The 13,823-nt window shown below is 43.6% G+C and overlaps 1 protein-coding gene across 5 annotated transcripts in view; it reads right to left on the bottom strand.

The window, feature by feature from the left end:
• Positions 1 to 13,823, bottom strand: part of adgrd1 (adhesion G protein-coupled receptor D1) — a 47,480-nt gene that overhangs the window by 28,957 nt on the left and 4,700 nt on the right. For 3 of the 5 annotated variants that reach the window (XM_071204393.1, XM_034091758.1, XM_034091761.1), the window contains 8 exons: positions 12,596 to 12,853; positions 10,910 to 10,977; positions 10,226 to 10,375; positions 9,806 to 9,856; positions 8,535 to 8,676; positions 8,107 to 8,214; positions 6,776 to 6,851; positions 5,594 to 5,735 (listed from right to left, as the gene is read on the bottom strand). In XM_071204393.1, coding sequence (XP_071060494.1) covers positions 5,594 to 5,735; positions 6,776 to 6,851; positions 8,107 to 8,214; positions 8,535 to 8,676; positions 9,806 to 9,856; positions 10,226 to 10,375; positions 10,910 to 10,977; positions 12,596 to 12,853 — 995 coding nt within the window. The remainder of the gene's footprint in view (positions 1 to 5,593; positions 5,736 to 6,775; positions 6,852 to 8,106; positions 8,215 to 8,534; positions 8,677 to 9,805; positions 9,857 to 10,225; positions 10,376 to 10,909; positions 10,978 to 12,595; positions 12,854 to 13,823) is intronic. The other 2 variants (XM_034091759.2, XM_034091760.2) reach the window with 2 other exon arrangements.

Genomic DNA, 13,823 nt, shown 5'->3' with positions numbered 1-13,823 from the left:
AGTGAACCAGTCGTCCTGGTGAACACATTCCAGCACCTGTTTGAACGTCAGCATGTGGAATACTGACAGATCGAGGATGTCTCATTGCCCCAGTCTTTTTCGGGATTAGAAAAATAACGGAAGTGAAACCCCTGATTTTCCTCCCTTTGAGGAACCCTGGAAATATCCTCTTTCAACAGGAGTTCCAGCAGCTCGGATTGGAGCGCAAGACATAGCTTCTGGGAGGACAGGAGTGTTTCCTGTATCCCATTGAACTGTGGGGGGGGGAGAGGCGAACTGCAGGACGCATCCTCTGCTGATCAGCCTGCTCATCCATCTGTCCATCAGACCCACGCGCTGCCACTCTGAGAAAAACTCTGAGAGCGGGCGCACGTGCTCGAGATGTGTTTTTTTGGTCGTCATGGTGACGAGCCACGCCAGAGCCCCTGCCGCCGCTGCTCGTGAGGCAACCCAATGCGGGGGCCTCCACACGCTGCGTCTCACTCCGACTCTCATCATGAGGCGCGTACACGCGCAGGGGATGGATGGAGGTGTGTGCAGTGCTGCCCACATGAGGCGTTATAACGGCGCTCATGGGTTTATTAAGGCCGTGTGTACGAGGTGTATCTCGGACAGAGGAATGCTGCGAGCTCTGCAAGTTATTAACAGGGGTTAAAACCGGCAGGCTTCTGCAGCGAGCCCTGCCGTCTACTTAATCAACAGATTAGTGGCAGCCGGCTTAATTAGCGAGCTCTGCAGTTTATTAACCGATAGGTTAAACCAGGGGTGGGGAACCTTTTTCCTCTCAAGGGCCATTTCAATTTTTACAATATCCTCCGAGGGCCGTATACCAGTTATTGACCTCCGCTTAAAAATATGTGTGCAAAGGTATTTAGTTTCCTATCCATGTGGACATGATTTAAGTGGGGGGAGGGGGGACCTAACCTCTGGGGGCATGCTCCCCCTGGGAAGATTTTTTTTTTTAAATGTTGAAGTTAAAGCATCTGCTGCACTCTGAGAGCAACATGGAGAAATCTATGGAAACATCTCTCAACACCAGATGAAACTGAACTGAACTGGAAGCAGATTTATTTTTCTTTATGGATATTTTACAAATCACTCCCATTTTAAACTGTATTCTTGTTTATTAATAACAACTGTTATTTACTGTCATATAGTATTTTATACCCATTTACTTTATTCTCTTGTTTTTTTATAACTATAATGATCATATAAAGATGTGCCTTTACCTCACTGGTTGGAGAAAAAGCTTCTTATATTCGTTAGCATAGCTAGCTAACCAGATGCTAAGTGATTGACTGTATGATCAGTGTGACAGATGAGCAGATCGCCACTGGGCTTTCAACTAGAGACACAGCCACGCAGAAACTGCGGCATGTGTCCGGCTCCTTATCTGAAGTGCCGGAGTGGTGTTCTGATGCTCTCTATCAGCACGTCTGTCAGACGAGACATACCACGTGATGACACGTTAGGCTCGTGTTGTGCTCAAGGACCCTGACCTTGGCCAGGAAAAACAGGTGCTGCAGTGCTGTCCACATGAGGCGTTAAAACGGCGCTCATGGGTTATTATGACCGTGTGTAGGAGGCGTATCTCGGACAGAGGAATGCCGCGAGCTCTGCAGGTTATTAACCGTTAAAACCGGCAGGCTTCTGCAGCGAGCCCTGCTGTCTATTAATCAACAGATTAGTGGCAGCCGGCTTAACTAGCGGCTCTGCTTCCTCGGAGGCTCTAGCGGAGCAGACCAGGAGCGGGGAGCCTCACTCCCCTTTGACACCCCGCCGGGAGACCCTGTCTCTGGGGTGGCGCCGTGGCGGGGGAGCGGAGACGTGGGACGGAGCCCCTGCAGCCGCCGAAGAACGAGTCTGACGCCGAGGCGGTTGCTGTGGGCGTCTCTCCGCTTGCGGCCTCCTGTGGCCGGCGTAGACGCCGCAGCTGCTGCGGGCGTTGATGTCGCTTTGGCAGCTCAGCCGGCTGGAGCCAGCTGCACATGCTGGCAAATGTCGTCCGCCTGTTCCGCGGCCGTCTTCATGGACTCCACCATGGCGTGGAACTGGGGTCCGAGCAGCAGCCGTCCGGGCTGATTGGAGCGTCCATTAGCACTTTTCTGGCCGTCTCCCGGACCGTCCACACTACAGCTTCAAAAAAAGCTTGGAGCTGGGCGTGTCTGTAGCTTGGGGATTTTATTCAAGCAACACGACCAACAACCAATCACATGAATCTCCCGCCCCCGACATACAAAGCAAAAACCCCCGGGGATTTTATGGGAGCAATATATATATAAACTCCCCAAACAGGCGAAAACCTACTAGTTTCACCCACTGTCTCTGCCACCTCCCTCCATGCCTGGTTCCTCCAGTTTGTATCCCGGTAGGTGAAGAGGGTCTGGTCCTACAACACCGGGTGATTTGCTACAGCGATAATTAGTTTCTCCTCCAACTTTTTTTGAAATATAGAAATGAACGGCGGGATATCTCTCCCAGCTTAGACGCGGTTTGATTGGCTACGGCTTGAGCTGTCAGATTTTCCGAAACGGGATTTGATTGGCTGGCGCTGGCTACTCCGGCGTCTCCGGCGTCAGAAGTTGAACATTCAACTTCTGACGCCGGAGACGGACCGCTATGCTACCTACAATTCAGTTCGGGGAAAAAGCGAGGCAACGTGACGTCACCCCATTCAAAGTGAATGGGCAGATTGGAGTTGTCGACGCTGTAGTGTGGACGGGCCGTAACAGACGCCTACTTCAGCCCGAGGTGGCGCTGGATCTGTGTCACCCACGCGGAAATCCTCGCCTGGGAGACAGCGACGGACGCGCACAGAATGAGCGCCGTGCTGGCCGCCTTGCTGATTTCTTCTGCCTCGGTGGTGGACCGCTCTACCAGTGTCCCCACCGAGTTTGAGAGCCGTGCGATGTTATTCGCCGCCGCGCTGTGGTGACGGAGAGGGGGAAAGCATGTTCGGCCGCCAAGCTGGCACCCTGCTCCGACTCTGTCTCCCCCGTCCGGGGGAGAGGAGGGAGGGGAGAACCGAACGGTGAACTGTGGAGGGAGGCGGGGCAGGAGTTGCCTTTTTCCTCGGACTCCTGCCCGGCACTCCGCCCCAGGGACACACACGAGGCCCCGTCCAAGCCATTATACGAAATAGAACACAAGGAAAAGGACCAAACAATAAACCAGGAGGAAAACATGACAGGGAGAACAGCAAAACACCCAAACCTAGACATAAAAATGTGACATAACATGAATATCGTGACATGATGGACAGATAAAGGCCACCCGTGCAGCCCCCTAACACATTGCTTTATAAGCCTGTAAAGTCAGGCCAGCTTGTCTAAATAATTTTTTTCAATCCTCTCAGTTTTTACCTCATTAAATAAATCCATTAATTCACTTCATACCATCAGAGTTATTCTTTGATAGAAGAAGAGTTCATGGAGGAGATGTCGGCCCTTTTTTTGCATTTATTAAAGCTTAACTACAGACCCCAATGCCTTCCCACCCTCCCTTTTATCTCCTTCTTCTCTCCTTAGGCTCCCTCAAACTAAACCTGAGTCAGACAGTAGTAATAAATCACAGCCGGGGTCCAATCAACGCCTTAGCCCAATGGCGTGAGAAAGCATGTGGGCCTCCAGCAGCCTTGATAACACCTTGTCTGGGTGTCAAACCCACTCCTTGCCACACAATGTGGGATGGCGGCACCTCGGCTCTGACTGACTCAGCTGGGAATGGCATGATCTCATCGGCTGTTTCAGTGTACTCAGAGGGCATCAATCTAGACTTCGAGGTCACTCTGACACCGACCACATGGCTTTGACCTTCAGAGAGTGGTACCTGTTAGACACAAGGTTCTTTACAAGTCGGTGACTCCATCAATCCACTGTACGATACGTTTTATCAAGACAGGTGTCAGATAGAGAAAATGGATGACATTTGGGTCCGCGCCATGACAGTAGGTGACTGTTTGTGCAGAACAAAAGAAGGCACGCAGGAGTTGTTGTTCCCATGACAGCATGAGAAGACAGATGAGGAAGCTGACACATTTCTGCTTCAGACACACTCTGTGCCCCTGCTAGGTTTTAATGAAGTCACTGGGTTTTTGTGGGGATTAACGGAGAGGTCAGTTGGAAATCACTTACTCTTGGCCACTGAACTGGTGCAATCAGAGGACATCTTTGAGGTTTAACTTGTGCACACAGTAAAGAGCGACATAAACAATGATGGGAAAGGTCGGCCTCATACTGTGAGAGCCGCCCTCCCTGCCTCAAAGCTAGGGAGGTGCTAAGTATCCACCAGCTGCCAAAGACATTAAAACTCCAAAAATAGTATTTTTTTAAAAAACAAAATCCAACAACAGGTATTTGCAATCCTTTTTCTGGAAGCAATCACAGCCAAGAGTGCTCTGTGCCAAATTACGATGCAGGTCCTTAATAAAAATCCCCGTCCAGGCTATGCAGCCTAAATTAAGCTGAAATATGCTGGCATGGTGCGTTAGTAATAAGTATAACAGCTTTTTTGTAATGGGGTAAAGGGGAAAGAATGTGAGAAGCCTGGTTTAAACTTACATCAGGTAAAGGCAATCCAACTAAAATAGAAACACCTTGACTCAACAGACAGGAGAGCTGGTGAGCATCTCCAACACTCCAATAACAAAGGATAGTATAAGCCCTCTCCCATGGTGTCTGTTTAAACAAACATAGTAATCATTGTTGCAGGAACCAAGCCAGACTATTGCAGCATGAACATTTATTTCACAAGGGGAAATGAAGGCAAACAAAGCGATATTACCATGGTTTAATGAAGCTGCATGGCTTTCATTTCTGCTCTTATAAGAAAAAAATGTGTTGGTATTTAACTTAAAGAAGAAGTGAATTATTCTTGTAGGGTTGTAAACAGAAACAGAACCCCATTGTAAGGGGTTCAGTCAACTGCCTCATTAAAGCTATTGTATGATGGTCTAATAAGATATTAACACAATTAGTATAGATTAAAGAATAGCTTCACAATCTTGTTAATGTGCAAACATTTAAATAATTAAAACATGGTCGTGAAGAACACTGCCACATTTGTGATTTTTGCAAGCTAATGCGATGCATTTGAAAGTTAATTTTCATCATGAGCTTCAACTGCAATTCCCATGGAAAACTGGCACAGCTCCTGCCATAAAGCAGCAAAGAAAGAAATATGTTGTTCATAAAATAAAATTATTGTTCTTTTCAAAGAGCCCTTAGCCTGCAGTTTAAATGTCCATAATCAGTTTACTTTCTGAAAGCCACATGCCGGCAAAGAAGAGTTTGCTCTTTGTGCTGATAGTTGCCAAGCTGCAGAAACCTCAGTGACTGATGGATACTCATCTTCCTACATAACAGAACACCAAAAATAGAGCTGATAGATTTCTTATAGGGGAGATATGGCTACACAGACAGGCCAAGTTCCTCCTTCCTCTGATAAGGTGGGCGTCCCACACCCAATAACTGCGCCCGCTTACTGGAAAAACATTCAATTTTCCCAGTTTGACTGACTAACACAGAAAGAAAATGGCCGATAAGGACATGAGTCAAATTAGCAAAGGAACTGGGACATAAGGGTTGAATCTTACCAGGATGTGTGTGAGTACAATCTTGATGAGTGGTGCTCCAGAGAGGTTGAATGATAGGGCGGGTGAAGGCTCCACTTTCAGAGAAATCAGATAGCTGGCTACCTGGATTTTATGATCCTTGAAATCAGATGCTTCGTTAATCCTAAAAGACGAGAGAAGAGGGTCAACGAATGTAAGAAAAAAAGGCAGCATGAAAAGAAGAAATAGAGGCAAAACTATGAGTCACTGATACAAATACAGAAGACAGAAAATATAAAGTCTGCTATCTCGGAAAACATTCATTATTACTTTGAGGTTGTATGGACAAAATGTCCTCACTTCTTAATGATATCCTATTCAATATTAGTGTCAATTGTCATATCTAGCATATGAATCATCAAGCTAAAACATGTTTTGGGGCCACAGTAAGTTTTGACCACTTTATTCAGGTCACCATTGAGTCTAAGTGGATGTTTGTGCCAAATATGATTAAAAAAACAACCCTTTCCTCTGGTATTCACATCAATATATAGTGTTACACAAGGGCCCATAGCAGTAGCATTTAAGTGGGACTTTGATCATCTGTATATTTTATTTATCACACTGACAAGCAGCAGCACCGCCTTAATAGTTTTTCAAAGCAATCTGATATGTGACATTGGGATCACACAAGCATCACCTCTCTAACATAAAACAGAGGGGGACATTCACACCCACAGAGAAGCAGGCCACATTTAGAAATTAACATTCACATATTTCACATGTTGTACTTTAGCTTCTATGAAGTATAGGCCTACATTGGAGAAAACAGATTGCTTAATCATTGTTATGTCACGTTTGGTCAAAACAATAAACGTTGCAGACGGAGGGGAACAAGCTGGTCCCGTGATGAGATAATAACTGGGGGGGGGGCTGTGTAGAGCTAATAGCAGGGTGTATCAGTCAGTCGAGGTTGAGTGTTAAGATTAGAGATATGCAGGGGGATAGATAAGGCTCTGGCCCCGGGCATTAGGACTTGATTCCCCACACAGGAAGTACAAATAGTAAGATGTTTTTTGTTGTTGTTGAATGGCTTGAAAGATGTTGTTTAGAATACATACCAAGATAAAACCCTGGCTTAAACCAAAAGTAGGAGTTATTTAACAAAAAGGTTCAAGGTCGGTTTTTCTGACTTTGCACATTGGGTGTTTTTCGTCCTCTTACCTAGTCTTGACAGGGCTGATCTCTTTGTAATAGTTGTGCATATTGTGGTAGAAGAGCCCAACAATGGTGGTTTGAGCTGAGGAAATGAAGACACAACATACAGAAGTTGAACGGCTTGTCCAGTGGGCTGGGAATGTGATGCAGGGCTGCTAAAATGCTCACAAAGGAGGGAAGTTTAATTAACGCCGCCTTGTCGCCACACGCTAGCACCGGCAGGCTAATAGGACAGCCGTAAACTCGCACAAGGGTGAAAGGGAAGGGCTGCAAACCAAGTGGATGTTGGGAAATCAGATGAAATCTCTACATGACTTCCCCAGGAGAACAGGAGGTCCGGCTCCCCCTCCCCTAATCTGAGCTATCGTGCAACTTGGTCCTATTTCAATACTGTAAGATAAACAATGAAATTGGGGGAAATCCTTAATGTATCTGTTCCTCCTTTCAAATGCCCTCTACCCGGGCCCCGCTTACTGTGACAACAAGAGTTTGCTGAAGTCAAACACGCTGCGGGAGAGTTTTAACCTTCCAAAAGATTATTACGACAGAATGCCCCCCAGAAAGTCCCACAAGAGATCTCAAGGTGGCCTCTTCAACTCTTTTGGGGAAAAGAGTATAAAATATATAAAAAGTATCCAAATACACCAATGTGTAGCATGCTCTGGACTATTAGGATATACAATCTCCTTTTAGAGCATTTCATACAGCAAGGTATTCAGAACTATGACTTTATTTGGACTTGGCTCTAAAATGTGTCAAGCAATAACATATATTCCATTATCATTGTATTGAATTACAAAAATAGTTTTATTCCAGTCATTGTATGGTAATTGGCCACGAAGTGCATGTAGTGGCCAGGTGGAGCCAAGGGAATCCAACCTGAACACAAAGTCAAATAGTTTTGCGCTCTGTAATTACTGCTCTCCCTCACTCCGCTTTGTGAGTCCATTCTTTTTAATGACAGAGAAAAGTGGAGAAAAAGTGCTCTCTTTCTCTCTCTTTTTTTCAGTTCAGATTAAAAGGGTAACTGCCAACATTAAAGTCATAGCTGGATTCCTACAGTGCACCATAAAGGCACACAAAGCTCTCATGGCACTCCTGTCCCACACTATATGCTGTGTTAGCAGTCTTAAATCTTGGTATAATAAATTACTGGAAAATAACAAGAGCCGCCCAGCTGGACAATTTTCTCTTGGCAGAATCAGACCAAGACTAATGTGCAGTATTCACACCCAACCTTGATAAGCTTCTACTTTTTATACAGAGATTCCTCGAAGCCCAGGACTGCATCACTCAAGACATGCCACTGAACATCTTTTTGTAATATTTGCACTTACACTGCATGGTGAAAGCCTCCCCAGGCACGGAGATGTAACTCTTGCCCAGTTTGGGGAAGCGGTAATGTTGCAGGTTGTAGTTCTGTGGGAATTTCATCAGAGAGTAATCTGTGGGGGTCAGAGGTTAGAACAATTAAAGCTGTTGAGAAAAACAGACCGTGAGGCAAGCGACAACACACATGTGGTTTATCAGGGGTGGATAAAAGATGCACACCCTTGAGAAAATACACAAGCAAGCTTAGTGGCAAACTAAATATTATGTCAAAGAAAAGACCCACATGCAAAGTTCAGGGGTTTTACATCTGCTTTTCTGACCTGCATTTGTTCTCTGAATAAGAAAACGAATGATGTCAGCTGGACATTCCCTGTCCTTCTACCACAAACTACAAGCACTGAGTCACCCTATGGAGGGCTGACAGCATACTGACCTGCAATAAAGGATTGTCCACCCAGGGAGATCAGAGCGTTGGGGCTGGGCTCCAGGTTAGTCACCATGTGTTCCATCACTCTGTCCACGGTCTCGATCAGACCGCTGACCACAGGGATGGACTGCTGCTTCAAAACAGAAAACTGTCCACAATTAATTCAATCGCTGCTTTCAATGTCCAGCTTTGCTTATAGATAACCTGTGGTCACATCTTTAGAATTTTTTTTATTCTCTAAAGTGTGTAGTGGCTATAAAGGGAGCTTTCAAAGTCTACAAAAATAACAATAACTCATTTGTTACAAATGGGGGACTGTGAAAAATGCTGGCAGTTAAGGAATTATGAAAGTAAGCTATTGATTGCATTATGGCAAACGCAGAATCCAATGTTTTTAGGGCTAATATTCATGATACCGCACATTGGTGCCAATTTTAGCCTCGATTTCATTGCTATTCAAAGTTTCTTGTGTGTACCACAGCTTTATGGGAGTGCAACATAACGCTGGAGTACCACCTTAATAAAAAACAATTAACGTAGAAGAAAACTATTTAGCTAATCAAATATAGGGTAAACCAGCTACCTCTGCAGCTACAAATCACATTGGAACTGTATGGTAACATGTTTAAACCTAAACTTATTGTAAGAAATGCATATAATGAGAAGCCTACAACGTCACAATTGGACTTATTTGTAATCAATTGGGTTAAACCAAGTACTGTAGATTAACAGCCATGTATCAACTCGAGCACAAAGCAATATCTTCTCACACATTAAGCAGATGAGGACTTTCTTCAAATCTATCTAGTGTCCAAGTTTTGCATTCTCATGTGTTCTCATCTGTTTCAGCTTGTTCCTACAAAAACAAGCATGCTTTTTTCTGAGCACTCAATGTGCTAAAACCACACATTTGCTCAGAATGTCTTTCCTCTGGCAAAATTGTGTTTGGATATAAGTACCCTGAGATTTGACCAGGATGAGTGTAAAGTGCAGCACAGGAGGTTGCACATTTAGATTCGAAGCATTATGTTGTGGAGCACTTCATGTCAGCAGTGTGTCTTCTACAATTTGCTCCAGCGTATTTGCCTACACACTGTAATCCTTTGTGGGAACACTGCCAGATAATGTTATTGCTGCTGGCACCACAAAATATGCAGTGTTAAAAACTCAAACTCATGGATATATTAAGTGCTGTGGATTATAGTATTTATATAAATTGCATATGTTACATTATGTCATGTTTAAACATTGCACAACAACAGTGTGAACTCATTTACCTCTGGCAGCCCTGGAGAGGACAGCACTTCTTCCACACTTTTGAGAAAAGCCTGGTGGAAGAAAATGGACATCACGGAACTGTTGCATCATTACGCACATGGGTGGGTTTTGGGTATGTGTGTGAACTGGTTTTTTCAAGTGTAACACTTGTGTGTGTGTGTGTGTGTGTGTGTGTGTGTGTGTGTGTGTGTGTGTGTGTGTGTGTGTGTGTGTGTGTGTGTGTGTGTGTGTGTGTGTGTGTGTGTGTGTGTGTGTGTGTGTGTGTGTGTGTGTGTGTGTGTGTGTGTGTGTGTGTGTGTGTGTGTGTGTGTGTGTGTGTGTGTGTGTGTGTGTGTGTGTGTGTGTGTGTGTGTGTGTGTGTGTGTGTGTGTGTGTGTGTGTGTGTGTGTGTGTGCGTGTGTTGGACTGTGTTTCAAGACCTGTGTGAGGTTGTTGGCAGTGTTGTAAGGGATGGTCTTATTGGGCAGCGCGGTTAGGAAGCCCAACACTGGCAAGGACTCCGGGTCTTTGGAGCTTTGGTCCTCCTTGTGTTGACGGCTGACGACAGGAGGACTCACTTCAGTGGATCTCTGGGGAGACAACACGTTAGCCATCAAATGAAGTTTACTATCAGGAGGCAATTTCCGAAGGAGCGCCATGTTCCAAAAGACACAGGATGTTTTGTGACTGATAGCCAGGGTTTGGGAAAATACTCTTTGGACAAGAGATTCAGTGTTGCTCTTTTCCAGCCAAGTGCACAGGGAGCCATTTTGTACATGGTGATGAGCATCTGTCTCCACTTTCTTCTCTTTCTTTATCCGTTTTCGACCTCCAAAGCCCTTCAATAAACAGGACGGATATACTCACATGTGTTCTTAATATCCTTGTTTCCAGCTCCTCTTTCTTGAATAGGAAACAACAGCTCAATAAGAAATTAACTGTTAGCATTGTGTTCAATTGGGCTCTAAAACTGTGTGCAAATTTAACATACTGTTTCTTTGTGGACACTGTATTTATAAATACGTTATCATAAATGTAGTTTATACAACCACATTTACATATAAAGACATCAAGATATCATTGTTTTTGTTAATCAGAAAGCCTTGCAAAGTTGACAAACTTACAACTGTTGGTGCAGTTGAAGTGACTTCTTCGGAGACCTTGGGTGTTGTGGCAGAAACCAAGGCCTGGCCTAGAAAAGACAAAGCAAAGAGCTTTATAAAGTTGCACTGGTTCCCTCGAAGGAAAGGCAACAGAAGTTTTCAATTGAATCTTGCTTTTTTTTGCAGAAAATACCCCCTTTTTTTTAAACGCACACTACTTTTATGATTAATAAGCGTAAACACAATGGCAATAAATAAAAAGTTCTTAGCTGTTAAACAAACTAAACCAAGTTGGCATAATCCAATGTCATCATCACTACGCCAAGGTAAAGTTGCTTTTGCAACTGCAACACGTCAAAGCTTCAATTCACCAGTGGGGTATTCATCGATATTCAATGTCGATTTTATGCCATAAAATCTATTAATCTTATGTTTACCACATACCTTGTTTATGGCATCTAACTTAAACCCTGACTTCAAGACCATGGAGCCTGCCAATATGTTAACCTACTTCTTGGTTTGAGTAGTATTCCAGCAGCAATCTATGACATGGTCTAAGGAACCACACTAGTGGCATGTTTACATTGTGTTTTCCAGATTGGATATCCCCATTTAAGTAGCATTTTATTAGATCCTTGGTTGAACCTGACCAGGCTTCGCCTCTGTAATGTAGCTGGGTTTAATCCCAACACAGCCTACAGTTTATGTGACCACAGCATGCCCAGTCATGAAATGAAATAAATTACAATGTACAACAACAATCAAGCACATAATACTCAGACTGACAAGAAGATGCATTTTAGGTATTTTCTGTCATTTAATAAAAACAGCCCTAACTAACCACCTGAAAAGGCCATATACGGAAGTACATTGTCCGAACAATTCCTGTTCTTCTTTGGCTCAATGCAAGATTGTATATGTGTGCTCTGCAGGAGTAAAAATATTTTTCTGTAACCATAACAGTCAGGCTCTTTGCGTCTGGTAATGGTCTGTGGAATATATTGCTTTTGGTAACGACTTCGGAGAAGAAACCAAGGCAGTGCGCATTTTATGTTTCATGCAGTGTGAGCAGTTGAAGCTCCAAGAGTGCCTAGTAATAGTGTAGTTTCACATTTTTTGTGTCCTTCACAACAAAAGGTGATTCAGAAAACTAACAAAGAATAGACATTGTATCCGACTTTGAACATTTCTCAGAATACCCTGAAAAGTGGCAATAAACATCATCACATAGTCTAATTATATTATTTACAAGTTCTAATGAATGTCAACTGGTTTTTGGCACTCTACTGACAAAAGGAGGTAAACAACAAGAGAACCAAAACATTCAAGAGTGTCTTAGCGTGTTAAACCTTGTCACATTAAATCATAATGATCTGCCCCCTGCGACCCAACGTGCTTCTGCACTCTGTTAAATACTTATAAGGCAGAACTATGTGAGCCATGGCACTTATACAGTGCAAGGTCATGCAAATGTTTTGATTGAGAAGAGCCATTTGATGGGAGCTGGGGTATATTTGTATAGTTTCATATCTGGTTGTCATGCATTACTTCTGAGGGTGGAATTTCGTGAGGACAAGGACGGAAATTGCTTTCTAACCCATGTTTCCTCAGATCCAGAGTCACGAGGGAAAACATATTATAATAGATAGGCAGAGTCAGATCCAAGAGTCAGATTAAAATACTTTCCAGTAAAGCCTATCGTCCTACCTGTGGCTGCACCATAGTAGAGGGAGATCTCACGAGGAGGCAGTGCTCTTTCCCAGATGACGAACTCATCGAAGGCACCAGTTACATAGTGACCATATGCTCTGTCGTTGCCTGTCCCAATGACAAGGTCAGGGTAGGGGTCTCCATAGTTATCGGAGACACTGCCATCTTTGTCACCAGCAGTAAAGGTCCCATTGATGAAGACCTTCAGGCCATCCTTTACTGTCCATGTGAAGAGAATGTGGGTCCAGTAAGGTCCTAAAAAAGGAGAAATACAGCAATGCAAGTTGTAAATCTGCACTGTAAATGTTAATGCTATGTAAGTATGGCTGATTAGAGGAGCATAAAGAAAATGGGGTATGATCAAAAACTGAGCAGGACACAGAAATGCAAGTTTTAATATTCAACCCAGTCTCACGGCATTTCGTGTTATAGTCACGAAATTAATTTAATCGTGTTCACCAACACGATTTTCGCATTTCTTTCGTGTCACACAGAACGATTTTAAAAGTAATGTATTTCTATTGGTAGTATGTTTCGTGCCTGCAACACATCTTTTTGTCCGGTCGGATCTTGGAATACCAGAAGCTGTGTGGTTCATAAAAACATTTTCTTACTCAATATCTTACACTACGCCTAACCCTATCCCTTTTATATTAAATTGTATATTGTCGGAGTTTTTTTGCCGTCCGCGAGGAAAAGAAATGGGGCTCAGAGCCTCAGAATACTGAAATCTGTATTTTTTGTCATCTTTTTTTCCTTCTAATTTGTTATTATTTGGTGCAGGCACGAAACATACTACCAATAGAAATACATTGCTTCTAAAATTGTTCTGTGTCAGAATACTGAAATCTGTTTTTCCTTCTAATTTGTTATTATTTACGTTGCTTTTAAAATCATTCTGTTTGACACGAAAAAAATTGCGAAAGCGTGTTGGTGAACACGAATCAATAGATTAATTTCGTGACTATAACACGAAATGCCGTGAGACTGTGTTGCAATATTATATGGCTTTACATCTTAAATATGGGTGGCATGGAAATGTACTAACTTATTCAGAAACCCAAATATATTGTGATAACTGTATCATCAAGAATAACAGCAAATCCTAACAGAAGCTGGAAGCAGAACTAAACTACAATTAGGTAGAAACAGACCAAAGTACAGCCATGCTAGCAAATGCCAGCATGCTATCATGCTCCAATGAATTGCATACATGCTGAGGTTT

This window comes from Pseudochaenichthys georgianus, chromosome 9 (genome assembly GCF_902827115.2).
Source record: "Pseudochaenichthys georgianus chromosome 9, fPseGeo1.2, whole genome shotgun sequence".
NCBI lineage: Eukaryota > Metazoa > Chordata > Actinopteri > Perciformes > Channichthyidae > Pseudochaenichthys > Pseudochaenichthys georgianus.
This window is presented reverse-complemented; position numbering and strand designations above follow the sequence as displayed.